Here is a 26800-nt window from a genome sequence, read left to right as displayed (position 1 = left end):
CCTCCCCAGCTGGGATGTCATCAGTTAGTGGAGCAGAATAGGCTCTCAGCTTGGACTGGGCTGGGGAAAAAAAGAGAGAGGCATGGGCGTAGCCAAGAGGGAGCAGCTGTCCCCCTAAATCAATAAAAATACATAAATAACTGAGGTTCTCCCCCCCCCCCCAACAAAAATCCTGCCTTTGCCCATACACAGAAATTTAGCTTTCTCTCTTCCAGCTATGAAACTAATTGTTCTGCTTCTCTATGTCCTGGAAGTAGTTGGCTATCCCTGGTCATGTTTATTCAAAGGAATACGTTGCCTTCGTATCCTCTGTCTGCAGCGTTATTTCTCCCACCACTGTTAAATACAAGATTTGATGGATATTCAGTCCTACTTTATTAACAAGGCAAACAGGCCGGACCATGGAGATTACAGAGTGTTCGCTAGACTTGGGAATTTGCACTTTTTTATTGGAGTATCACAGCAAAAAATAAAATAAAAATCCCTCTAACACAGTGATGAGGGCAGAGGGAAACCCTTCGTCCTGATGCCTGATTTTTTTCCTTTTTTTAAAAAAAGTTGATGGTAACGGAAAGATCGAGTGGAGAGAGGGAGGACGGAAATAATACATCATTGTGCAGCGAAGGGGAAGAACATTCTGGAATCGCACACCATTTGCAGCAAAGGTGCCAACTTGGTGTTGTGAAAGTCTTTTCCTCTCAAGGCGAAGGGGGTGTTTTTGGTGCTTGTGCAACGGAGAAATCCTTCCCTGGCGGAAGACTGCTGTCTTGCTTTTGGTTCCCCCAAAGAGTGTGCAATAGAAACTCCTCCCCCGGCAGAAGGAAGGGGGATTTTCTTTTGGTGCCGGGCGCTGGAAGGAAAGTCTTTCCTGTGAGTTCGAGAACGGCCCGAGAGGGCCAAACGAGAATCAGTACATGCGACAGTAAAAGCTTCCGGCTCACCCAATCTTTGTATCCACGAAAAGAAACAGAGAAAAATTAGGCCGCACAAGAGCCTGGATGAGCTGGCTGTGTACAACAGTTGTATGACGGCTTTAGAAGTTCTCAAAGGGGGGAGGAAGAACGATGTCCACAGGCTGTCCCAGTAAATCTGGATTCGAGAGATCTGTGGTTAACCCACCCATCCCCAAAGGACTGGAATAACCAGCAGTAAGTGGATGACGTCCCATCAGCAATTGGACAGGAAGAAGGAAACTACCTCAACTATTTTCTCAGCTTCAGTAGGATAGCATAGCACATTCGTAGGAATCCATAGGAGAACAAGCAGATCCATGGGAAATCAGGTCTGGTATCATGTGCTGAAACTTTCTCCTGCAGCCAAGGAAGGTTCAGCCCACACGAGAGAGAGGGGATCTTTAGATGCGGAAGCTCTCCTCTTTGCCATCAATGTGCTTGAGGCGCAGGTACACATCGGTGCCAATCCCCTGCATAGACTGGAGGGTCAGGGAGCCACCCAGATACTCGGCATAAGCACGGGACGTCGGTAGTCCAAATCCAAACCTAGAGAGAGACAGGACAGACAGACAGACAGACAGACAGAGGAGTCCTTAGTTCCACAGCCAATTTTGAAGGGAGAGCAAGCTTCAGTTGACTGGGGGTGGGTGGGTCTGGAAGGAACACTCTGCAACACATTTATATGGTAGTTCAGTCTTCGTCTATGTAGCTTTCATTCCACAGAATGCTTTCGCCACATGATTTTTTGAAAGGGGGAGACATTTCAGGGAGAGCTGCCGCTTGAGGAAAGCTACAAAAAGGCCAGAATATCTTGTGACAATTGCGTTTTTAATAATACATCTTTTTTTGCCAGGGCCCTGCGTGATCTGCTGCTGCACTACGTGTAAAAAACACTAAATTTTGCATTTTGAGAATTTCATTATTGTTCCTCTTTTTCCCCCCTCCTTCAAATGGCAAGCTTCTAGGCCAACGATGGGGAACCCATGGCCTCCCAGATGTTCCTAGACTACAAATCCCATCATCCTTTTCTATTGGCCATGCTTGACCATGCCTGATGTGAGTTAGAGCCCAGTATCACCTTGGAAGCCCCCAGGTTCTCCAGCCCCCAAGGTGGAAAGATGTTTGAAAGAAAACCTGGTCCAATTAGTGCCACAAGTATTTATCTATTTACTACATTTCTGTTCCATCCTTCCACCCAAAGGAACCCAAAGCAGAAAGTGCTTTAGGTTCCTCTTCAGTTTCTATTTTTAGTACTCATAATGTCTGCAGATTGACTGGTGTTTTCTTCCTAGATATGTCAAAACAAAAAAAATTCCTTCCAGTAGCACCTTAAAGACCAACTAAGTTAGTTCTTGGTATGAGCTTTCGTGTGCATGCACACTTCTTCAGATACCTAGATATGTATTCCTAGATATGTATTTCTAGATACCTAGATGTATTCCTAGATATGTATCATTCTTTCATCCCTAAGGAAACACCCTTCGTGCAGCAGCTGCTGGAAATCCCATTTGCCCCTTCTGTTCCCCCCCTCCTTTGTTCTTACCCATGCATGGGTCCCGACTGGGCGCTGTTCCCCATTTCCACCATGTTCCCAAAGAGGGTGTTCATGCGGGGGTCCTGGGCGCTCGCTTCTGCTGTGGTGAAGTGGTAATCTGTCACCTTCTCAACGTGGTCATGAGGAATTCCGGCGCCTCGGTCTGAAATCCTGCCGGGAGAAAGAGGAGTGTGGCGTTAAGGAGCCACACATTAAGGTTCTCAAGATGCTTTAGTCCCTTTTCACCTGCCAACGCCCGTCCCTCCCCATCAAGAGGAAGATCATCTCAATGGGAGGACCCCCACAGATTTTCAAGGGTCCCTGGTATTTGGCTGCTGTTGCCAAGTTCCCACCAAGATGGCGGAAATGGGTGGTGGCCTAAAACCTCTAGGAAAGGGGAGAGGCTTCCCTGGCAAACCATACCGTATGATCAGGTCAATGTCATTGTTGGCAATGGTGATGATGATGTCTGGCACGTTATAAGGGGTATCCAAGTGAGACTCCATCGTGGCTCTGAAAGGAAGGGAATGGCAAGGGAGTAAGTCTGCATCCTACCTAAGCAGGACCCCGACACCCTTTCCCACTTGGGATGAAGCTCTCCTCCATTCACAAAGTCTTGCAAACCTATCCTTGTTGCCAAAGATTTGGTAGAATACTTCCAATCAGCACACCAAATCCTGCCTTCCATAACTTCTGCAGGCCCCTCTCCCCTCTGCAAATTCCTTCACCCAGTTAGAGTCAGGAACGTTGGTCAGAATCGAGTGTCTGCTTCCAGAATTAAAGCCAAATACATTACTTCTGGTAAATGAGTCATCATAGTTGCTATAGGGCTGTGAAAATTTGTGTCCTGGGCTTTTTAGACTCATCTACCCATGTACTATCTGAAACCAAAGGGTTGCCAGATGTGAAATATCTTGGTATTGTTTCCAGCTCTCCCACCCCACTAAATGGTCACTTTTTAAAGCCAGCATTTGTCAACTTTGGGTCGGGGATCATGGGAGTTGTAGTCCAGCAACATCCAGGGACCAAAGGTTGAAGCCAATAGTTTCACCCCTCTGTGTTTATGTATTCCAACCCAACCCAGTGCCCTTCAGGCTACAGCTCCCATCATCCCTGACTCACTAGCCAGGACTGATGGGAGTTGTAGTCCAACAACATGTGGAGAACACTAGGCTTGAGTAAGGTTCATCTATTCCTTTCAAAATGAAATAAGCAACTTTTGAGACTGGAAGGGCTTTGCACCAGATTGGCCCTATAGAAAAGGGAGTGAATCAGTGCTATGGGCTTTAATATTTCATTATTCATATTCACATGCCACCTTATCAAAAGATCTCAGGGCAGTGGAAGGCCCAAAAAGCCATTTCCCTTGCAGATTCTAGCCTGCGTCTCATCCTGGGCTACAAAGAGGAGGATAAATAGCGCACCTCATGGCATTCTTGAGCAGCTCTGGAAGGATGTAGTCAAGAGGCATCGGGATGAAAGGAAAGCGGGCAGCCACGTGGCCATTGATCCGCACCCGAGGCGCATTGCCGTACTTGTGCTCACAGAGGCGCCTGCGAGGAAATACGGAAGCAGGATTAAGTGCAGGCTCCACTGCTGGTGGCTTCCCTGGGAGAAAGCAGGCACCAAACACAGTCTCTATCCCCATTCCTGTGCCCTACATGCGTTTATTTAATGCAGCGGTTCTCAACCTGTGGGTCCCCAGATGTTGTTGGACTACAACTCCCATCATCCCTGAGCTCTGGCCTTGCTAGCTAGGGGTGATGGGAGTTGTAGTTCAACAACATCTGGGGACCCACAGGTTGAGGAAGGCTGATTCAATGGGATTTCCTACCTGTCCCTCCCCAGAAGGTCACAACAATATACCGTATTTTTCGCACCATAGGACGCACTTTTTCCCCTCCAAAAATGAAGGGGAAATGTGTGTGCGTCCTATGGTGCGAATGCAGGCTTTCGCTGAAGCCTGGAGAGTGAGAGGGGTCGGTGCGCACCAACCCCTCATGCTCTCCAGGCTTCGCACACCTCTCCGCAAGCAGTGGGAGCCCAGCGCTGGGCTCCCGCTGCTTGCGGAGAGGTGCCTGCATGCCGAAGCCTGGGCGCGCTGAGCTCAGCGCGTCCAGGCTTCGTGGACCTCTCCGCAAGCAGCGGGAGCGTTCCCGCTGCTTGCGGAGAGGTGCCTGCATGCCGAAGCCTGGGCGCGCTGAGCTCAGCGTGTCCAGGCTTCGCGGACCTCTCCGCAAGCAGCAGGAGCGCTCCCGCTGCTTGCGGAGAGCTGCCTGTTTGAGGGCTGGGGTCGGGGGAAGCTCTAGCTTCCCCCGCCCCAGCCCCGCACCTGGGGGGGAAATAATTTCCCCCCCTTTATTTCCCCCCCAAAAAACTGGGTGCGCCCTATGGTCCGGTGCGCCCCATGGTGCGAAAAATACAGTAATATAGAGTTATAGAAACGACAAATCCATTACAGTTATAAAAACAAGTGAACTGTTCCCAAATGGATCCAAGCATTATAATTTAAACCAAAAAAGTGGGTCCTAAGAAACAATAATACCCTCAGTTTCAAAGATCAGGGTTAAGATGGTCATATGGTTAAGATTTGTCATACGGCAAATGCTGTACAATGAAGATGCTGGAGACCCACCTCTGCGGGGAGGGAGTTGTACCCCAAAAACCCTCCCCCCAGGGCCACAGCCCCCTCCCACCCAAGAACTTTTGAGGGTGGCAGAACTGCTGAGGGGCCCCCTCTGCAGACCTCAACACTCAAGAAGGGTAGGGGATAAGCCCTTAGGGCTATGCTCTACGTGAGCATAACTTGGCACTCACAAATGACCCTGGAGAGCTTCCAGGGCCCAGCTCTCTTACTGTATCTGTTTGGCCTCCATCCCGGTGAGTCCCATCTTATATTCAGATTATTACGCAGGAGGGGAAAGGCACAAGGCCTTAGGGATCAGGGCAACTGACGTGGGATGCTGAGCTTTACCACTTATGTTTGCTTGCAACTACAGCAAAGCTTCCTGCTTAGCAATCCTAACAGCTGACTATTGGTATTTCATTTACATATTTTACATTTCAAGTAACTTTTAAAACCAATATTAAAAAATAAGGTTATTTATGTATGCAACAACAGCGGCCCATGTTTTGTTAGCCCAAAAATGGAAAATGAGCAAGGTCCCAACCAAAGAAGATTAGCAACGTAAGTTGACAGAATATGCACAGCTTGCAGGCTTAACATATAGAATAAGAGAAGAACAACAACATACGTTTAAAGAAGGTTGGAAAGCTTATATTGAATATATGGAAAATAATTCTGTACAGCTGAAAATGCTGGCAGCATTAAGATAAATTCGACAGCGTAAATAAGTTTTGATGGATGCAATAATGGAAAACCGATTGGTATAGTTTTTGTAAAATATGCAGGGATGTAAGATATTCAAAATGACAATGGAAAGAGAAGGGAAGTCATTGATCTCTTAAGTGTGTAAAATATTTATCTGAAATTGTAAAACAGAGAATTTAATAAAAATCATATTAAAAACAGAAAACCCGTATTATTTTTTTAAAAAGATTATTACATTGCATTATTGCCACAATTAATTGGCTTTCATTAAAAAAAAAAGCAATGAAAAAAAGTTAAACCATCAGAAAGAAATGCAGCAGAATGAGGAAGATGGAGCCACAGAATATGACCATGAGAGGGAGCCATAGACTGCTGTACACACATAGCCAGTATGATAACAGGATGATTAGAAATAATCAACAGATAATAAAACATATTATCTTTTTTTGTTTTTTTTTCTTTCTTTTTTCTTTCTTTTTCTGTCTTTTTTCTGCTTTCTTTCTTTCTTTTTCCTTTTTCCTTTCTTTTTTGATCCCTTATTGTATGTTCTGCTGTGATTTGTAGATGATTGTATGATTTGTGTAAAAAATTTAATAAACAGAAATTAAAAAAAGAAAAGAAATAATCAACAGAACTGAGTACCTGGCAAAATCTACCCATTTCTCAATTATTTTCTTTGGAGACAAGCGAGTGCAGATGATCCCAACAAAGTCTGGCTGCAGGAAGATGAGAGAAGGAGAGGATGACATTTCAATGTAGGATCAAGACCTAGAATAACGGTTTCTAAACTTTTCCTGCATGGACCACTGGAAAACAGACGAGGGCAGACCACTTAATGATTTTCCTTCATGTTTTGAAAGCAGAAAGCCTCCAGTACAATCTGTGGCATCTCTAGTTACTCAAAAGATTTCTTAGAAAACAGGGCCAGGGGAAAAATCTCTTACCCAAGTCCCCGAAGAGCTGTTGCGGGTTATAGGAGCAAAAACGGCATTAGGCAAGCCAGTGTTATGTATGGGTTGCTTTAAGGCAGCTACATACGTTCACATGCACGGGAAATGCAGAGGGCACCAAATGTTAAGTATCAATTCTGGGTCTCTCCCTCTCTGGTCACAAAATCTATGTCCTGTTCAAGTAAGAAGAAAAGTTGTACCTTGTCTTCATGCAAGGAAAGATGATGAATGGCCAACATCCGGATGCCCAGGCGAGAGGTGAGGGTCTTGTCCAGGAAAGAACGGATCAGCTTCTCATCCTGAGAAGGGAACAGGAAAGGCTCACCATGTGTAGAGCAGCCCTCACAAGCGGTTGCCCCATGCAGGAATGTCCAAAGTCTGTTTCGGGGGCCTAATCTGGCCCACCAGTTGGTTTAATCCGGCTCCTGTGGCAGTTTATTTCCTGGGGTAAAATCCTAAAAAAAACCTCAACAACTTCAACCCTAAAAAAATGATGAACAACTTCGGTTGGCCCTTTGGTTGGCCCTCACGGTCCTTCACTTCATCAAATCTGGCCCTCTCTGAAAAAAGTTTGGACACCACTGTTTGAAACCCATCCAGGAAGAAGTCTGAGGGAAGGGAACATGTGAAGGGGACACACGGGTGTGTGCGTGTGTGTCACATGTCTAACCTCTTACCACATCCTCTGCTTAGTGCAAATCAACTGCAGTTTGAAGGATGACACTGAAGGGGCAGGGTGGATTTGATTTACATTAAATCAATTTACAGTGGTGCCTCGCAAGACGAAATTAATTCGTTCTGCGAGTTGTTTCGTCTTGCGATTTTTTCGTTTTGCGGAGCGCGGATTCCCTGGGTATTAACGGCTTTAAGAAAAAGGAAACAAATCGCAAGACATTTTCGTCTTGCGAAGCAAGCCCATAGGGAAAATCGTCTTGTGAAGCAACTCAAAAAACGAAAAACCCTTTCGTCTTGCGCGTTTTTCATCTTGCGAGGCATTCGTCTTGCAAGGTACCACGGTAAATCACTAGTCAGTAAGACTTGATTTATTTTTTATTCTTTTTTTTACAAAAAGACTTATTCTTGCTGGTATAGTCTGAATATTTACAACCAGATGAAGGTTTCATTTTTGGAAGAAAATATTTTCAGAGATGTTTTCACAGTTATATCAAAAAATACTGATTTGGTTATACTATTAGAAATACATAGACAGATAATTATGAAATTATTGTGAGGTTTAATAAGTTAACTGTTTATATTTGGACAACTTTTCTGCTGTACTTCATTGGAAGGAGAGAAATAATCATTTCCTTAACAATTTATTTAACTAAAACAATAACATTATAGCATATGTATCCATGTTTGTTAACTGATGTGGTTAAACAGTTTTTTTAAAAAACACACACCTTAGACTGAGTTTTAGTATACATGTAAAACTTAACACAAATCCTTATTTCCTGATGAATACCCTTTGGACTATAATGTAACTTAAATAGAAAACTATCTTTAGAAAGATTTTTCCTCCAAAAGCATTTTATTTTAAAAAATCCAATTTAAATAATAAAAATCTGATTTTTTTAAAAAACCACTGATCTTGATTTAAAAAAATATATATATCATTGATTTTTATCCACCCTGGAAGGTGCTGAAGTGACAAGGACCAGGTTGGGCTGAGGATCTACAGAAGGCCTGGGTAAACATCTCAGGAGTCTGCACTCTCCTCTTCGAAGCCCACCCTTCTCCCAGAAGCATTGCCCTGCCCAAACCCACCAACCCTACTTTTCCAAGTCTTTCTTCCTCCCAAGCATGTTTTGGGGATCTTGAGCGGCAGACAGGTTGACCCAAATGGACTAGGAAAGTGGTACCTGTATGTGCTTCCGACATTCCCGTAAGCCCTCGGCCAGCAACGTCACCACGTCCTTGTGGTCGTCTAGGAGCTGCCGGACCAGTTTGCAATACTGGGCCTCCGACTCTTGGTCCTTGATCTGTAAGCAGAGAAGAGGCAGAGTGCGCATTAAAAAGAGATGGAACTTGGGGAGGGAGGTGAGCAGAAGCAGGCAGGAGTCAGCCATTTCATTCCACTCATGCCAGAACCAGCAGCCCCATATTTATCACCCTACAGAGCAGGGATGGGGAACCCTTTTTCAGCCTTAGGACTTGGTAACCTTCTGCAAATAGCTGCCAGTGGTGGGTGATTAGACCAGGCACCCCCAAACTCAGCCCTCCAGATGTTTTGGGACTACAACTCCCATCATTCCTAGCTAACAGGACCAGTGGTTAGGGATGATGGGAATTGTAGTCCCAAAAAACGTCTAGAGGGCTGAGTTTGGGGATGCCTGAATTAGACTCTAGTAGCTGGCAGACCAGCCACACAACAGCTGAAGGTTCCTATGTGTATATCTCTCTAACCAAGGCAAGTGAAAGGCATTATGACCATTCAAGGACAGGGCCACCAAGCTTATGGAGAATGCAGAGGGCCACATAGAGAGACATGGAGGGCCACATTGGTCTCTGGGCCTGAGATTTCCCATCCCTTCCGTAATAGCACCTTGACACAATACTGCAGGCCATTTTGACGAATAAATAAAAACAGGAGCTTCCTGAGTTGAAAGCAATACTGTGCCCCTTTGTTTTTAGAAATGACATACACGAGGCCTTTTAAAGTTTGTTTGTTACCATTGCCTTTATTGTGCAAAACCAGTAAAATATATTTGGGAAAACAAGAAGGTCAACTTCCTTGTATGCTCTGGTTGCCATTCACGCTGCTATTCTATTAAATGTGGCCAACTCAATAGGACTCAGGACACATTTAGCAACTTCTGCATTCAAAGACGAAGCACATGCTTACCGGGGGAAATTCGCTCAGTTTCTGGAACGCTCGGATGTAAAGCTCGTGCTGAAAGAAGAGGACAGAAGCGACTCAAGGAGAGAGGCACAGCCTACAAAACAGGTTTGACATCAAGGCCCTGAATCCCCCTGCTAGCTTCTGAGAAGGGTGTGGGATCTAAAAAGGTTAAAAGCCAGAGGTGCTAGGAGCCCATACTCCAGGGTGGGGTGTGATATCTTGCCTTTATATGGGGCACTGAGTGGCTTCGAAAGCAAGATTAGACAAATCCATGAAGGGAAAGGCTATTCATATCTCCACTGTGGAGGAAGTATGCCTGCAGGCTTTTCATAGGCAAAGATGGGCCCTTGGACTGAACCAGCCAAGCAGTTCTTATGCTCTTTTGCTAGGTGCCCTAAGACTGATGAGGTGAAAGGAAGCTCCATTTGGCTCCACCCACTGCAGAAAGGCCTCAAAGCTGCTGGGTCATCTGTGTGGAATATATGTTTATTCTCTTCTGCATTATTGCCATTTGTTTTAAACCACCTTGGTGAACAATTAATTCAAAGGCGGAGAACTAAGATGCATGCTGCGGTAAAAGGATAAAACTGGTCACAATTATGCACATTTATTTTCTATTATTTGAATGCCAGCTGCCCTGGTATCTCAAGGCCTGTCACATGGAGCAAGCTTGTTTCCTCCTGCTCCAGAGGCTGGAACCTGAACCAAATGTTTCAAGTTACAAGAAAGGAGATTCTGACTAAACATCGGGAAGAACTTTCTGACGGTAAGAGCTGTTCAATAGTGGAACAGCCTCCCTCAGGAGGTTGTGGACTCTCCGTCCCTTGGAGGTTTTCAAGCAGAGGTCCTCTATCCTGGATGCTTCAGTTGAGATTCCTGCACTGCAAGGAGTTGGATTGGATGACCCTCGGGGTCCCTGCCAAATCTGAGATTCTAAGATTCTGAGGTTTCGAAACTATCCCTCAGTTATCACTACTTCTTGGTAGTGGCGCCCGTCCTGTGGAACGCCCTCCCTTCAGATGTGAAGGAAATAAGCAGCTATCTTATCTTTAAAAGACATCTGAAGGCAGCCCTGTTTAGGGAAGTTTTTAATATTTAACGCTGTATTGTTTTTAACACTCGATTGGGAGCCACCCAGATTAGCTGGGGGAACTCAGCCAGATGGTCGGGGTATAAATAAATTATTATTTATTAATAATAATAATAATTATTATTATTATTATTATTATTATTATTATTATTATTATTATTGCCATCTCTTTCGGTCAGCCCCTGCCAACCTGGTGCCCTCCAGATGTTTCGGACTCCCTCCAGCCCCAGCCAGCTGTGGCAGAGGCTGTTTCAGGCGCTTTCCTGCCAGGCACCTACCACATGAAGGATGGTGGGGTTGCACCCAATAATGAAGGGAAGACTCCGAAAGCCTTTGATGCGATGAGCAATGCGGACGGGGAGTTCGTGGTGCAGGTAGCGGGCGCTTTTCTGTAACAGAGCACAAGGACACGTTAGTGGGTTGAAGTTTCCAGGAGGAGGAGAGGAGCTGGGTTCTCTCCCATGCCCTGCAATACAGACTGTATTAGAATGATGGGTAAGGCGGCTTTGCTTTGCGTGCAGAAGATGTCAGACTCAATCTCTGGCATCTCCAAGTAGGGCTGGGAGGGAGCCTTGCCTGAAACCCTGCAGAGCTGCTGCCAATCAGTGCAGAGAATACAATACTAAGCTATATGGGCCAATGGCCTGTCTTGGTATAAGACAGGTTCCTATGTACCGTATTTATGTTCCATCTCACTCTGCCTAAGGATAGGGCCGGCCCTGGTCTTTTGGGCTCTTATAGGCCACCAGAGTGCCACAAATTGACCAATGTGGTTATGTGCAGCCAGGCAGGTTCAAAGAGACTGTTTCACATGGTGGTCTTCATTCCAGGCAGCATTATATTAGCTGAGCAGCTTCAGGTGGTTTGGGCCCAATTAAGTCTACAATGAAGGAACCCTCAATCCTCAAAAATGAGTGTGCAGAGCTTACAAGCCAGTTTTCCCCCTAAAGACATTCAGGGAGACAACAGCTACTGAGTTATGGTGTTGCTGCAGCTACAGGTTTCCATCTCCTGGAGAAGTGGGGGTAGAGATCCTGCTCTGAGCCAAAACTGGCTCTGGAGATATTGTGGGCTTCCTAGTTGCTTGGGCTGAAGCAAAAAACGAACGCAAAGCAGACCTAGAAAGAAGCCTCCCATCCCCAGAGAAGAAATGGGGAAACAGGGATTCCTCTGCCAATGGGCATAGTGGGATTCCTTGTTATGTCCACTACAGAACTAACATCCTGCCCATAGAAAGTGAGTCTAGAGTTGAAACTGAGAAGGGGATGATGCAGTGCTAAGGCCTAAGCAATTAAGAGTAGTGAAGGGAAAGAATGGGGCTGGTATCCAGGAGTCCCAAATTCAACCTGCAGCTCTGATGATTTGAGGACAGACGTTAATCTCACACCTACCAGCAGGTGGCTCCCATCTTGGGACCGTCCAGAATACAACATGGTGGTTGGTGTCAACCTCACAGAGGGCTGGGAAGAGAGAAGAGGAAACAAGTGTTCAAAAAGGCTCCAGGGCGCTCCCGTGAGGCCAGGCAGAACAGCGCCAGCATTGAGCATTGCCAGCCACAAAAATACCTTCTATCATTACTTAATGCCTTCCTCTTCTGTGGTACGAAGGGCAGTTCCCCCCCACCAAGCTCATGGCTTCTTAAGGACGCCCTCTCCACACACCAGAGATGGGCAACTTTTGGCCCTCCAGATGTTGCTGAACTACAACTCCCATCAGGCCCAGGAAGCCAACGGGATGATGGAAGCCATAGTTCAGCAATATGTGGAAGACCAGATGTTCCCCACATATCCCATACACTCTCACTTGAACAGAGAGCACTAGAAATTGGACCCATCTTACTTCCTGCTGAGAAAAACAACTGACTCTGGTTGCAATGGCTAACCTTCCAATCTTCTATAATTCCCTCTCGCCCTCGTAGACCAACCATAAACACTGTTTATCACTGGGGAGCAGGATTCCCAGTATTCATTCATTCTTTTCTAAAATTTCTTACCAGCTCTTCACCACATGATCCCAGGGCAGCTGTTCCAGCGATACAATCAGACAAGAACAAATGGAGCCTTTCAGATATTTGGGTCTAAAGTCACTAGGCTTCAGTTCCCTGTACGGCTCACTGCCACCATTACCATGGCAGCCAGGAGTAAAATAAAAAGGACCTGCTTCATAAGCAAATATGTGGAACTGGTTTTCTTATTAACAGAAACTGCTTTGTTATCGAGCAAACGGTGGTTCCCATCTCTGGCACTGCACATGCAACTTTCAGGAGCTGCAAGGATGTATAAGTGCAGCACTCTGCCAGTGCAGAGCTGCAACGAGGGGGGAAAGCTGCACCCGTTGCATTTCTGCCTGGCAGAAAAGCATGGAAGCCCAAGGTGGGGGGAAGGAAGGAAATTAACACTGGCAAGTGGTTCCTCCAGATGTGTGAGGACACTTCTTTCCCCACCACACACCTAAAACTGTAGTCTTATGCAAGTAACTTCGTAAAGAAGTTTGTCTAAACCTAAGCAGGCGATGTGTTCCTGCGAGGAGACATATCAGGAACTTCTCCTGCCAGGCCTCTGTATAATGGCAGGCAGGTAGTTTATTTAATTAACCAGCATTCTCCCCAGGGCAGGCTCCAGACGGCCGGGAAAAGATTAGGCCTCTCTTCTCCCCAAAGCCCATACTGTGGACTGCCTCTCCAGAGCCCTTGCCAAGTTGTTAGGGGAAGTCATTAAACAGTAGCGATTAGCAAAACAGGGACCAAAGGCTGAGGGATCATACTGCTCAAAACAATAGCTGGAGGGATTTCAGAGGGGGAAAATGAACACAGAGAACTCTCTGCTACACGCACACACCCATCCCTCACGTCTCATCTTGCCCCGTGAGCACTAAAACAGCACTGGCCATGCCAAAACCAACAGTCTTCTCAGGCTGCTGAAGGCCATCTGTTTTTCCACTAGGCCAGAAACCAGCACCAAAGGAATGCAATCCACCTGCTCAGACCTGTCCTTCATATAACACTCCTTTCTTGAGGAGAACTTCTGCCGCCAAGGAGCACAAGCCTGGAAAAGCCTAGACACGCTCCTGGCTCCCAGCCTACAGTTTCAGGAAGGCGAGGCAAAACCTGCCCTCAAGAGAGATGGCGGTTGAGGAAACGGGAGCATCGGCCACCTCTGCTGTGCGCACAGCATGTTCAGCGGCCATGTTTGCGCTCACCTTCTCGGCTGCGATGTCAATGGCCGACTGGTTGTAGAAGGAGGTAACGGTCTTGGATCGCTCGCGGGCCAGTTCGTGGTGCTGGTCAATGGCTGAAGAGGACCGGTACCGCAGGACCGAGGGGAAGGAGGGGAGAGCACAGGGAGCCCGGCCCCCTGCTCCCCCCAGCTCCAGCATCAGCAATGTCTTCCACATCATTCTCTCTTCCGTAGGAACCTGGAGGCGGAAAGACAGACAAGGCAGTACAAGGGGATTAGCGAGGCAGAAAACTTTTCCAGCGTTTTATTTTTCAGCAGTTCCCCCACCCGCTTTGCAAGTTCATTAGTAACGGTGAACAGATGCCAAATGTCTAATGCAGTATGAGGCAACCTCGGCAATTTCCTGGCTTGTTTGGTTTTTAAGCTTCATTTACTAAATACAGATAAAACATACTAAAATAGATCACCCGCGAGGCCAGGGATGGGGAACCTGTGGCCTGCCAGCTGTTGTACCTTGGCTGTTGTGTACCTTGCAATCTCTCCCCCTCTCCAGTATGTCTGTGTACACACACGTTTGAATACAGCTTTACTCTGTGCAAAAGAGGGGGGGGGCAGACACAGAGACAGAAAGTCTCCGAATGCATTTCCACTCCAGTTGTGAACTTCGAGTCATCTGGCTGAGGTTAGAATTGTTAAGTTCAATAGTGCACTGATCTGATCCAGGTCAATTCTCAGATTACTTTTTAAAAAATAATATTTATTTGGTTTTTCAGATTGAAGTTTTACAATCACATATCCAACATACAACATAAAAACAAGATTCCAAAGAACCTCCTGGACTTCCCTCCTCCCCTTTGTGGGTCCTATCATTTCCTCCTCCATCTTTTATGATAATCCAAATCTTTTACATCTCCATTACGTCCAAGAATTCACCATTGAACTACAAGTGTTATTCCAATCCTACTAACAATTTTAGCTGTTTACAATGGTTTTTAAGATATAAATTTCTCCCATTCCTTATTTAAATTTTGGTCTTTCTGATTTCTGATTATTCCAGTCATTTTAGCCATTTCGGCATAATCCATCAACTTAAATCTGCCATTCTTCTCTGGTAGGGACTTTATCTTCTTTCCATCTCTGGGAATTGAATTGCCCAGAGATGCAATTCTCAGATTCCTATGGCATCTCCCACTCACCACACCCTGATGGCTTCTATTTCCTGAAATGTTTAGCTACTAGCCATGTTGGCTATACAGTCGTACCTTGGAAGTCGAATGGAATCTGTTCCGGAAGTCTGTTCGACTTCCAGATCGCGGCTTCTGATTGGCTGCAGGAAGCTCCTGCAGCCAATCGGAAGCCCCGTCAGACATTCGGCTTCCAAAAGAACGTTTGGAAACTGGGAACAGTCACTTCCGGGTTCTGATTGTTTGGGAGCCAAAATGTCCGAGTTCCAGGGCATTCGACAACCAAGGTACGACTGTACTCCATAGTCGGATGCAGCATGTTTCTGAATACCAGTGGCTGGAACCCACAAGAGGGAATAATGCTCTTGTGAGAATGGTTTTAGCCGCCATTGTGAGAACAGGATGCCTGTCTAGATAGGCCATTGGCCTGATCCCGTAGGCTCTCCTTATGACCATAGAGGCAGCCAAGAGTCTGCTTCGCATAGCAAATTTTGGCTGCCATCCAGTGCAGCAAAGAGGAACAGAAAGAAAGATCTATAAATAAGCAGGCATAAGTCAGAAAGATCTATAAATGAGTCGGCATAAATCTGACTCATTGGACTTCATCCACTGGGAAGCTGCCCTGAAAACACCCCACCAAAGTGAACAGAGGCACAGCAAATTTGCCCCATGCTCTTCTGAAACCCTAAAAATGTGGACCCAACTTTCCAGTCAAGGGCACTAGATTATGAGCAGCTTCTGGGGTGCTGCAGGAGGGTAAGAAGCAAACAAGAAATATGTGCTGTACGTATGGTTACCACAGTGAGGCAGTTAGAGAAGAAAGTCATAGTGTATATAATAAACAGGGTAGGAAGTTAAGGCAGCCCGATAGCCAAGGGCATACGAAGCCTAGGTTCATACCGCCAGTACCAATATTAGTTTGCTCCTTGAATGATACGGATCCACACACCACCCTTCCCTCATGTTAGCAATAATACTTACTCCTAAGATAAGGTTACCAGATTTTTTTTCAATGAATCCGGGGACACTTTTCAGCTTCAGTCGAATTCAGTGGATTTTGTGAGGGGACTGATTTATAAATCCGGGGACTGTCCCTGGGAAACGGGGATGTCTGGTAAACTTATTCTAAGATTACAAGTTACAGGGACATTTCTGCTTCCCCCAGATCTGGGCACTGTTATCTCTCATGCATGCCCAACGGGTGGAAGGCACAGGCCTAGTCCACAATTTGGCTTCATTACCAAACACTTGACTGGCTGGACTTAACTTGGCTGCACTGAAAACAGCATCCCGCTTTATCACTACCCTAAGGAGTCTCAAAGCGGCTAACATTCTCCTTTCCCTTCCTCCCCCACAACAAACACTCTGTGAGGTGAGTGAGGCTGAGAGACTTCAGAGAAGTGTGACTGGCCCAAGGTCACCCAGCAGCTGCATGTGAAGGAGCGGAGACGTGAACCCGGTTCCCCAGATTACGAGACTACCACTCCTAACCACTACACCACACTGGCTCTCTAGGAGGCACTAGGAGACGTGTGGGGGAACCTCCCTAAAGCTGTTGATAAACTACAACTCCCATCAGCCATGCCTCTGTAGTTCAGCAACATCTGGAAGGCCAACTCTAACTTTTGACAGCTTCCATTCGCATATGCATGTTGCTGAGGGGGTGAACGCAAAGTGTGTGAAGCCACCAAAAGAGGATTCTAGCTCATTTTAAAAATCTAATGTGTGTCCCCCCCCCCCCGCAATCTTTCAAGATAAGGGCAGGAAAATAGGTGGGGAGGTTGTTAGGACAGACAGAGATATCTGAAGAAGTGTGCATGCACAAACGTTTATACCAAGAACAAACTTAGTTGGTCGCTAGGTGCTACTGGACAACTCTCTCTCTCTCTCTCTATATATATATATACATATACTGTGTCAGACCAACACGGGTATCTACCTGAATCTAGACACCCACCCACACACCCACCCACACACAGTGTCCTCCCAGCTCCGACAAGTCCAGATGGATTTCAAATGCGGAAGTGTGCAAGAAGAGGATCGTCTTTCTCTCGCCAAGAGGCGGTTTTCCCTTTCGTCCAATCATCTGACAGCTAAGAGCCACATGGAATGCCGGAACATTCTGAGAAGCCTTCCAGTTATGAGGCCACGTGCTCCAAGCATGCCACAAATGCCATGTCTGCCACAGCCTGCCTGTCGTCATCCAAACACTGAATCAGCACCGTCTCTCCCAGGGTGACAGACAGGCATATTTCTCTGCCCTCCCCCTGTTCACTTAACGCCACAGAGTCCAATATCCCTGGGTTCACAGCTTGTTTTTTTAAACTCAAGGCTTAAACGTTAGCTTCTTAGAAACAGGAAATAATATTCCATTAAAACACCAAAGAAATGCTGGAGGAGATCCCACACAGACCCTACTTACCTCAAGTAAACTTGGTTATCTTATGCCAGCTTCCTTGTTCTACAGGGGCAGATAGCTCCGTTTCCATCTGGGAGGGATAGAAGAAGCGGAGAGATCCAGTTATCATAAAGACAGTGGATTGCAGAAGAGAAGCTTTTGAGCCGTTTACTGTTGGGATAGCAAACTGATTCACATGGGGTTTTTTAATACACAGGATTGCTTCTGGTAGTTGATCCTGGCGAGAACCAACCACAGTGATAACCATAAAAACGAGACCTTGCAAAGGCCTACAGTGGGAATGGAGAGTTATTTCGGTCCAATTCCATTGTGAACCACTACTGCATTCCAGGTGGAAAAGTGGGTGGAGGAGCAATGAATGCCTTTCTACCATATGCTACAATTCGACCAGACAAAACTCTCATGTACACACACTTGCAGTGGGGTTGGTAAGGAGTGTGCCTTAGGGAAAGGGGTGTGCATGTGAAGAGGCGTCTGATAAGAGATGCCTAAACTCCCTATGCCTGACCTAGTGCACCACTGCAAATTAACCTCCAGCTTTGCCAATCTAAACACATTTCTCTCTACACAGGTCCCCAGGAGCAGAATTAATCTGACTAGTGATGGAGGTAGAACCAAGCAGCTGAAATACGTTGTATTTAATAATAAATAATAATAATAATAATAATAATAATAATAATAATAATAATAATAATAATAATAATAATAATAATGGGGTGGGAGAGGAACAGCCATTATGGTTTCTTTGATGCAACCTGAAATCTGTTCTTTTGGCTATTCTTAACTTAATTGATTAGTTACTTGCTACAAAGCAATCTCTAAGCAACTTGGAAAATTTTAAGCATAGCATAAACATGAACAATATACTGCAGCAGAAGCCATACAATAACAACCCATAGAACAGACCCAGGAAACCGGTGGCAAACACCAATCCTCATCAGCAAATTCATTAGCACCTAGCAGAGGCTCATCTCATCAGATCTGCACAGTTCCCCCTGCACTTCACCTCAGGACTTAACAGACTCTGGGGTTCCAATTAGCATCTATCCTGAAAGAAACATCTAGAAAACTTGCTCACTGCTTTGTGACATTTTAGCTGGTCCTTCCTTTTTTTAGGTCTAACGTGGTAGTCAGCAAGTATAATACCTGATTTTAACTTCTGATTTAATTTTCCTACTAATGGACCAACAAAACTGCCTACATTTTTTGTGTGATATCAGGATTGTCACCGGAGAAGCTACACGGCTGACCAAGACCTGGAAAGAGTAAGTGTAAGATGGCAGAAGCAAGGGATCCATGGCATCCTTCTTCTGGATTTATTTACTTCCTTCATCCTTTGCCAACCTGGTGCTCTCTGACTGTTTTGGACTACAACTCCCATCAGCACTGGCTGGGGCTGATGGGAGTTGTAGTCCAAAGCAGCAGGATTGCACGAGGTTGACAGAGACTGAAGGGAATATACTTACGATATTTAAATCAGCTTCTCAGTAACTCTGTTATTTAGTCACTCAACAAACGTAAACATGTTTTTAAACACAAGCCATAAAACAGCAATAACACTCCATATAAAAATGTATCGGCATAGAGGGACCTGAAACTAGTTCTCGGCACAAGTACAAATATACAAGTGGTGGCTAAAAAAATGTAAATATTCTTTTAAGGCCACAGATTTAAAAGGAAAAAAATGACTACAGAGAAGGTGTCAGGCAAGCCTCTCTGGGCCTCACTCTCTACTTCCTCAGGGAAGCTCTGAGTTTTCGCTTCCAGCTCCCTCACTGTGTAACCACTAGCCTGTGCTACCCAGGCATCCAGACATTATTTGCTACTACATTTCAAGCCTGCATTTCCTCCAATCAGTTCAAGGAACCAAACATGCTTCTTCCCCTCCCCATTTTATCCTCACAACAACCCTCTGAGGTGGGTCAGGCTGACAGACTGCAACTGGCCCAAGGTCACCCTAGTGAGTTTCACAGCTGAGTGGGGACTTGAACCCTGGTCTCCCAGGCCCTAACCTAGTCCAACACTCTAACCATTACACCACACTAACACCGCATTAGTTCTCCCTGCTCCGACCACTAGATACACCTTCATGAGCTACCATAAAAAAATGACTTCTGTGCCCATTTAGCGCAGGCCATGCCAGTATGATTTATTGCTCTTGAGAAATATGCCAGGAAAAAAGCAGAAATGAAATGGAGACAAATGGTTGTGGAGTTGCACTTCCATCAAACTGGGGTGGGGTGATGAATAATATATAATACAGTACATAAAATCAAGCAGGAAAACAAGGTTGGAAGGTGAGCAGGGGAGAAGGCAACATTGCTGAACAGCCCTGCCCCAACCTAGGCTGATCTCTCAGATTCCCTCAACCTGGATCTGAGCCTTCAAGTGAGTGGGGGGGGGGGGGCTCCTCCATACAAACAAACTCCCTGCACATAGAAAGCTAGCATGACAGGGTTGCAGCCTCCTCTTCTGCCTGATACCCTTTAATGCTCAGGCAATTTTTATTTGCAGGGAAAACAACAGAAAGGCGGGGGTGTGGGGTAACCAAGGACCACATGCAGCCTGCGATGGAAATACCGCAGAGGGGAGGTGTTGTGGCATCCACTTTTTCCAAGGCCACAGGTTCAAATCCCCAGCATCTCCAGACAAGAGCTGGGGGCAGCTCCCCTGTTTGAAAACCGCTGGCAGACAGTGCAAGCAGCTTTGAGCCAGGTGGATAAAGGGCTGTTTTTGCTGGTGGCAAAAAGGGAGGGGAAAGGGTTGGCAGAAAGAGAGAGAGAAGGCTGCATAAGCCGGCTTGGAAACAGCGGCCCAAGGAATTGGGCCACAAGATGCCAGGACTCCTGGGTTCTCTGGGGCTTCAAACAAGAGGGGTCGGGAGCCCCGGGACACCTGGGTTCCATTTCTTGGAAGCAGCGGCCCAAGAATCGGGCCACAAGATGCCAGGACTCCTGAGTTCTCTGGGGCTTCAAACAAGAGGGGCCAGGAGCCCCGGGACACCTGGGTTCCATTTCTTGGAAGCAGCGACCCAAGGAATTGGGCCACAAGATGCCAGGACTCCTGGGTTCTCTGGGGCTTCAAACAAGAGGGGTCGGGAGCCCCGGGACACCTGGGTTCCATTTCTTGGAAGCAGCGGCCCAAGAATCGGGCCACAAGATGCCAGGACTCCTGAGTTCTCTGGGGCTTCAAACAAGAGGGGCCAGGAGCCCCGGGACACCTGGGTTCCATTTCTTGGAAGCAGCGACCCAAGGAATTGGGCCACAAGATGCCAGGACTCCTGAGTTCTCTGGGGCTTCAAACAAGAGGGGCCAGGAGCCCCGGGACACCTGGGTTCCATTTCTTGGAAGCAGCGACCCAAGGAATTGGGCCACAAGATGCCAGGACTCCTGGGTTCTCTGGGGCTTCAAACAAGAGGGGTCGGGAGCCCCGGGACACCTGGGTTCCATTTCCAGCTCCGGGAAGCCGGGCGAGGAGGCCTTGCGGGCTCCAGGAAGCATAAGCCTGGACGCATTCCCGGGGGAGGGGAGGAAGGAGCACGGGGGGGGCGGGTCTCCGGAACACAAGCACCCACCTCCTGCTCAAGCAGATCGGGGTCCTTTTCCATATGGCGCTCCCCGGATCCCACGGGCGATGCAACGCCACAAAGGAGGAGGAGAAGACGAGGAGGAGCAAAAGGAAGAGGAGGAGAAGAAGCAGCCGCTGCCCTCTTTTAATCCGGGCCAAGTGTACACGCGCACAGCAGCCCGGCTGGCCCCGCCCTCCGGCTCCGACCTCATTTCACCCCAAGCAGCTGAAAGCTGCAGAGGCGGGGGGGGGGGAGGAAACGGAGCAGCGCCGCGCAAACAAGAGAGATGTCAGAGATCTTGCAGGTTCTGGAACGCGCAGACAACTTCAAGAACGCCCAGAGATCACGACGCGCGGATCTCACCACGCGCCGCGCTCATGCACGCACGCATGCATGCATGCATACCGCCAAGTCTGTCTACAAACTGGGTAGCCAATCAACAGTCGAGATTTTGCTCGGAAAAGAAAGCGGGGGGGGGGAGGAAGCGCGCGCGCGTTATAAAGGAAGCTGCCTCCCTCTCGACGTTTCACTTTGAATTAACTTGTCACCGTGGGCTGTCCAAATAATGGAACAACTCCATGGCCGCTAGCGCTCCCTGGAACAGAGGAGAGCTGGACACCAGGTCCCCCCCCCCCAAAAAAAAAACCTGTTTTCAAGTTACAGATAGGTAGCCGTGTTGGTCTGCCATAGTCAAAACAAAAAAAATTCCTTCAAGTAGCACCTTAAAGACCAACCAAGTTAGTTCTTGGTATGAGCTTTCGTGTGCATGCACACTTCTTCAGATACCTTCAGATACCCCTGCATGCACACGAAAGCTCATACCAAGAACTAACTTAGTTGGTCTTTAAGGTGCTACTTGAAGAATTTTTTTTGTTTTGACTGTTTTCAAGTGTTCAGGCAATATGCAATACTGTATCCTAATATTCAGATTTATTATTCGTCTACCAACAAGAAGTCCAGGAAGGCAACTAACGCTACCTAGTAAGAGTCTTAAAGAGACTTTTCTGGAAGCATTATATTGACAACTAAAGCTGTCGCTAATTGTCACTAAATGCTTGTTACTGAAGTCACAGTGTGGGGGCACTGAGGGTGCTAGCTCTGAATTACTGGTTTAAATCTCTGTTTAAACAAGAAGCCTAAACCAGCCCATCTCAGTCTATCCAATAATAATTCTAGTCTACTTCACCAACCAGTTGTGAGGAATACCAATATAGATTTCCCAAGCATTATGCAGAAAAAGGTGGCATATAAATGACAATTAGCATGATGAACATTATAAAAGGATCATGAATTTTGAATACTGTGTTCAGAGTACATTTCGGATACCTGCATGGCTCTCACCCTTTATGAACTTCTCACTGCAAAAGCACCAAGTTAGATGGGCTTGGATCTGATTTCATTTCCACCCCCTACCCCAACTTCCATGAAGTCCCCTACATAGGGCACCTTCAGCTGAGGAGCTACTCCTGATTTTCAAAATCTGCTTCTGGCCACCTTGCTACACCAGCCAGTTATTTAAAAGAAAAGGTTAACAGGCTACTCTTTACTAACAGATTAAGGTGAGCTATTTACACGCTAGTCATTTAACTAGTGATTACTTTCACTTACGCAGAATGTTTTAAAACCAATCTGTCTTTCATCTTCGCAGCTCTATTATTCTAACTGCCCTAAACTGAGACCAAGATATACTATCTCTCCAAGACTCAGCGGGGGAGGGGGGATTTGGCCCCAGATCCGTTAGACCTTTCTTGAAAACTAAGGCATCTATCAGTGGCTTTCAAAGCTTCTGTTTCCTAGGGACTTATTTCCACTTGTCTGTCAAAGAACTTCTGTATGTCTGCTATAGGACCTCCATGTACTGTGGAGGATTCCAGAGGGGACAACATTCTGAAACACAAATGCCAGGCCTGTTAGGCCTCATTGCTGTCCCTCAGGAGTTGAGAGCATGCCCAGAATTGTCATGTGGCTGCACATTTTAGGCCGGCTGTCCTAGGCAAAGTGTCTTTCAGGGAAATCCATGTGTCTTTACCAACCGTCTCTTTTTAAAAAATAAATAAATTATAATTTTCATTTATATACATTACAATTATTTAACCAAGTTTCAACATTTTCAGTTTTGACTCCCTTCCCCCTCTTTCTGTGGTTCCTTACGTTTATTTTCGTCCTTGCCTGCATACTCCAAATTGCCTTAACTTATTCCTTTAATTGTCTATTCTCATATATATCTCACATATATATTTAAAACTGCAGGTTTTTACAATAATCCTGCCAGAGTCTTGTTCTGTTTACAGTTTGTTTGTAAATACTCAATAAGCCACTTCCATTCCTTTTTTAAAAGTTTGTTGTCTTGATTTCTTATTCTTCCAGTAAGTTTTGCCATTTCTGCATACTCCATAGTTTCTGTATCCAATCTTATTTTGTCAGGACCTCTTCATCCTTCCACTTTTGGCAAATAACATTCTTGCAACTATAGTTGCATGCATAAATAAATTTCTACATTATTTGGGTAGTTCTAATCCTTTTTGTATTACTCTATCTTTGACTCTTTTCAAATTGCAAGACCATACAGTCACCCAGCAGTTTTTTTGCTTTTGCATACTGTACTTTGATTTTACTTTAAAAAAATTGTCCACTGCTGCAGTGACCTCATCTTCTCTTTACCAACTGTCTCACTGAGGAATCCCAGATAAGTAAACCCCAGAGTTCTCCAAGACACAGATTGAAAACTCACTGAATTAAAACTCTTCAACTAGTTTGACTGCCAATCCTAACAACTTTAAAGCAATGCACCAGACTCCTTCCTTGTTCATTCAAAATATTTATCTCCCGCCTTTCTGTCAGAAAAAGGAGGCATTTGAGGCATCTAACAAAATGTCTTTGTTTTAGAAACATACTCGCTCAAACTACCAGACTCTCCAAATGGATCTGAAGTACTTAGGTGCTCTAAGCTCTTTATATATTATCTAGATTTATCTCTCAGCATAACATTTTATACCATGGGAACATGGAACATGGTACGTTATAGAACATAAGCTAAAGAGAAAGAGAAGTTCTCTGCCTTTGCGAAGAAAAGTGACGCAGGGGGTAGATCCTTCCTGAATATTGACTTTCCACCGCACCTCATTTTTATACCTTTTTTGAGCATTCATTTGTAGGAACTGCTGCCTCGTGCCAAGAGTTTTAGAACAATTATCCCTCCCTTGCCAAGTCCAGTGTTTACATTCCCAGGTCGCAGCAGGCTAAGGGGAAAGGAGCGACACAGAACGTCTTGGATGCCAGCCTCAGCCTATCGCAATGCCCTAGGTCTTGGTTTCAATGGCAAAGAACGAAGGAACAGAGCCAGCCCATGCCAGCAGCTGCAGACTTTTCTCCCTGGAGTCCCCTTGCTTTAACCTACTGGACTCAGGGTTGGGAGTCATTGACTTCAATTCTCTAGGCTCCAATCCAACGTAGATCCTAGATCCCTGTCATTAGGGGAACTGTTTATAGCACCACCACCGAGCATGGTGCTTTATGGAGCAAGCCAATCATCAGCAGCAACAAAGTGCCCCAATGAGCTTACAATCTGAATGCTCGCAGTAACAGTGGTGGTTGCTGCAGCATGGGGTTTGGGATAAGAAAACCAGGGAACGGGAGAAACAGGGGTGTAAAAAAATAAATACCGGAGGGCACCGGAGGTGAATGGATCACAGGAAAAGAATCCTGGCACTTTGGCCCCATAAATTTCCCACCCACTCCAGGGGATCAGACACACTGGGGGACCAGGAGTCGTTAACCCAAAGATCTACCCAGGGGTCCTCCCCATAGATTATGGGAGTTTAAACGCTCATCATCCCCTGCTCTAATCTGGCCCGCCCCATAATCAAAGAAGCACGCTCTACCTTCCTGACTGAAGAGGACCCGGGATCCCCAACCCCACCTGTCTCCTCTAAAACCTCCTGCTGTCTTCCCTTCCGGAGATCCAAGGAATCCTGGCTCCCCAACGCCACCTCCATTTACGAGCCCACCAGGCTCCTCCCTATGCTGAGAAGGGAACCCAATGACAATCGCGGCTCCCTCCCAGTCGTCTCCCTCCTAACCCGCTTCTTCCTTGCTAGAAACCCAGCAGTTTTGCATCCTGTTCTCCACCCTCGGGGTAGAGACTGTAACGCACGAGCCTCCGCCCCGCCCCCCCGGCAGCGTTCACAATGGTACTTTCCGCAGAGGATCCCTTACCGCCAATTCCAAACACCGCAGCAGCTCCCGCACTTGGGGACCGGACTGAACCAGCTGTCTCTTTCTCGTTAGGGGTGGGTGGCTGGGTGCGGGGAAGGGGACTGACGACAAGGCAGTCTCTGACGGAGGAAGGGAGCAGTGCAGCATGGGAAATGTAGTCTCGACTACGCTCTCTCTGCATGCCTGCAGTGCTCTGACGAAACTACGATACCCAGAAACCCCTGCGCGATAAGGCAGAATTATGGTGGGGAAATTTTTTTGCTTAAGTTAGTGCCTCATGGGAAATGCAGTCCGTCAATGAGGCAAAACAGGGAACAAGGCAAGCTGAAAACAATTCCTGCTAAAAGAGGGGAGGGCATAAGGCGGACGTTTTCAGCACATTTTTGGGACACGGGTTAACTGCTGCGTTTAAAGAGGAGCACCTTTCAAACCAACCAATGTTATTATGGCGTAAGCTTCATTATGCAGTCATGGCAGCATGGTGTAGTGGTTAGAAACGTTGGACAAGGGCCTGGGAGCCCAGGGTTAAAATCCTCATTCAGTCATGATGCTCACTGGGTTACCTTGGGCTCGTCTGTCTCTCAGCCTAACCTGCCTCACAGGGTTGTTGTGGGGATAAAATGGGTCTGGAGGGAGCCATGTATATGCCAGCTTTTTGGAGGAAAGGTGGAATATCAGTAATAAACAATAGTGCAAGGGTTTGAGTTTGCTCATGTATCAGATGTGTGCATTGGAAAACTGGTCCCCCACTACGAAGTGCACATCTGAAGCCTCTGACAAGAATCAAATTCAAACCAGAGTATTTGTACAAGAGAAGACGTGTCAAATAATCTAAATTTTGGTGCAGTATTTTGGCTGACATGCATCGTGCCGCAACAAGGAACCTATTTCACAAATGAGATGCCTTCCCCTTTTAAAAACAACAACACACAATTAAGCCTGGCCTATGCAGAATTCCTATGCTAATTGCCACTGAAGTTTGGGCTATAAATGTTAGAAATACATAAATGGGTTTTGGCTTGCCTATCTCTGCGAAGGACGGCCAGGTGGCCCGACACAGAGGTGGAAACTAATTTCCACATGTATATAGGATCGATCTCTTAACTGTAGCATAAACATTTCGTGAGCAGTGAAGTGAGAGAAAGCTGCATGGCAGGAATGGGGATGCTGATTGAAAGAATACTTATAGTTCCCTTCATGTTTGGGAGACAAATGTAACCCTAAGCACTTAGGAGTCCCACTGGAACATAGGAAGCTGTCTTATATTGGATAGTCAGCCCTTTGGTCCATCTAGCTTAGTACTGCTTACACAGGCTGGCAGTGGCTCCTCAAGGTTTCAGGCAAGGAATCTTTCAAGCCTTACCTGGAGATGCCAGGGATCAAAGCTACAACATCCAGCATGCAAAACTGATGTTCTCTCAGTGAGCTACATCCCTTTCCCATTGAGTTCAATGGGACATACTCACAAGCGCGCCTATAATTTTAGACAGAACAAGGCTAAAGTGAAGCACAGCCTGAATTGTTGGTAATACTTGAAA

General features: G+C 46.4%; 1 protein-coding gene across 3 annotated transcripts; it reads right to left on the bottom strand.

Moving 5' to 3' along the window:
* Positions 1–428: 428 nt before the first annotated feature.
* Positions 429–25393, bottom strand: BCKDK (branched chain keto acid dehydrogenase kinase). 3 transcript variants are annotated; one of them, XM_081883656.1, is made up of 13 exons: positions 25263–25393; positions 17483–17549; positions 13899–14114; positions 12092–12160; positions 10979–11089; positions 9614–9661; positions 8631–8750; positions 6969–7067; positions 6461–6534; positions 3912–4040; positions 2911–3000; positions 2497–2658; positions 429–1499 (listed from the first exon to the last, which is right to left on the bottom strand). In XM_081883656.1, exons 3-13 carry the CDS (start codon positions 14094–14096, stop codon positions 1355–1357), a joined length of 1245 nt encoding a protein of 414 aa, XP_081739782.1. In that variant the 5' UTR covers positions 14097–14114; positions 17483–17549; positions 25263–25393; the 3' UTR covers positions 429–1354. The 3 variants fall into 3 exon arrangements, with proteins under 3 accessions (XP_081739782.1, XP_081739784.1, XP_081739783.1); XM_081883658.1 differs by lacking the exon at positions 25263–25393 and adding an exon at positions 24967–25051; XM_081883657.1 differs by lacking the exon at positions 25263–25393 and adding an exon at positions 21054–21237.
* Positions 25394–26800: the final 1407 nt, after the last annotated feature.

This window comes from Podarcis melisellensis, assembly GCF_964234715.1.
Source record: "Podarcis melisellensis genome assembly, chromosome: 13".
In the NCBI taxonomy this organism is placed as follows: Eukaryota; Metazoa; Chordata; class Lepidosauria; order Squamata; family Lacertidae; genus Podarcis; species Podarcis melisellensis.
Note: the sequence above shows the minus strand (reverse complement) of the source record. Positions and strands in the feature narration are given on the sequence as shown.

Excerpts from the sequence above, each read along its gene's own strand:
- BCKDK (XM_081883656.1), bottom strand. The coding sequence starts at position 14,096 with ATGATGTGGAAGACATTGCTGATGCTGGAGCTGGGGGGAGCAGGGGGC. Across the intron at positions 6,535-6,968 it reads TTTCCTTGCATGAAGACAAG|CCAGACTTTGTTGGGATCAT; the intron begins GTACAACTTTTC and ends ATCTTCCTGCAG. Across the intron at positions 2,659-2,910 it reads GACATTGACCTGATCATACG|GATTTCAGACCGAGGCGCCG; the intron begins GTATGGTTTGCC and ends TTCTCCCGGCAG.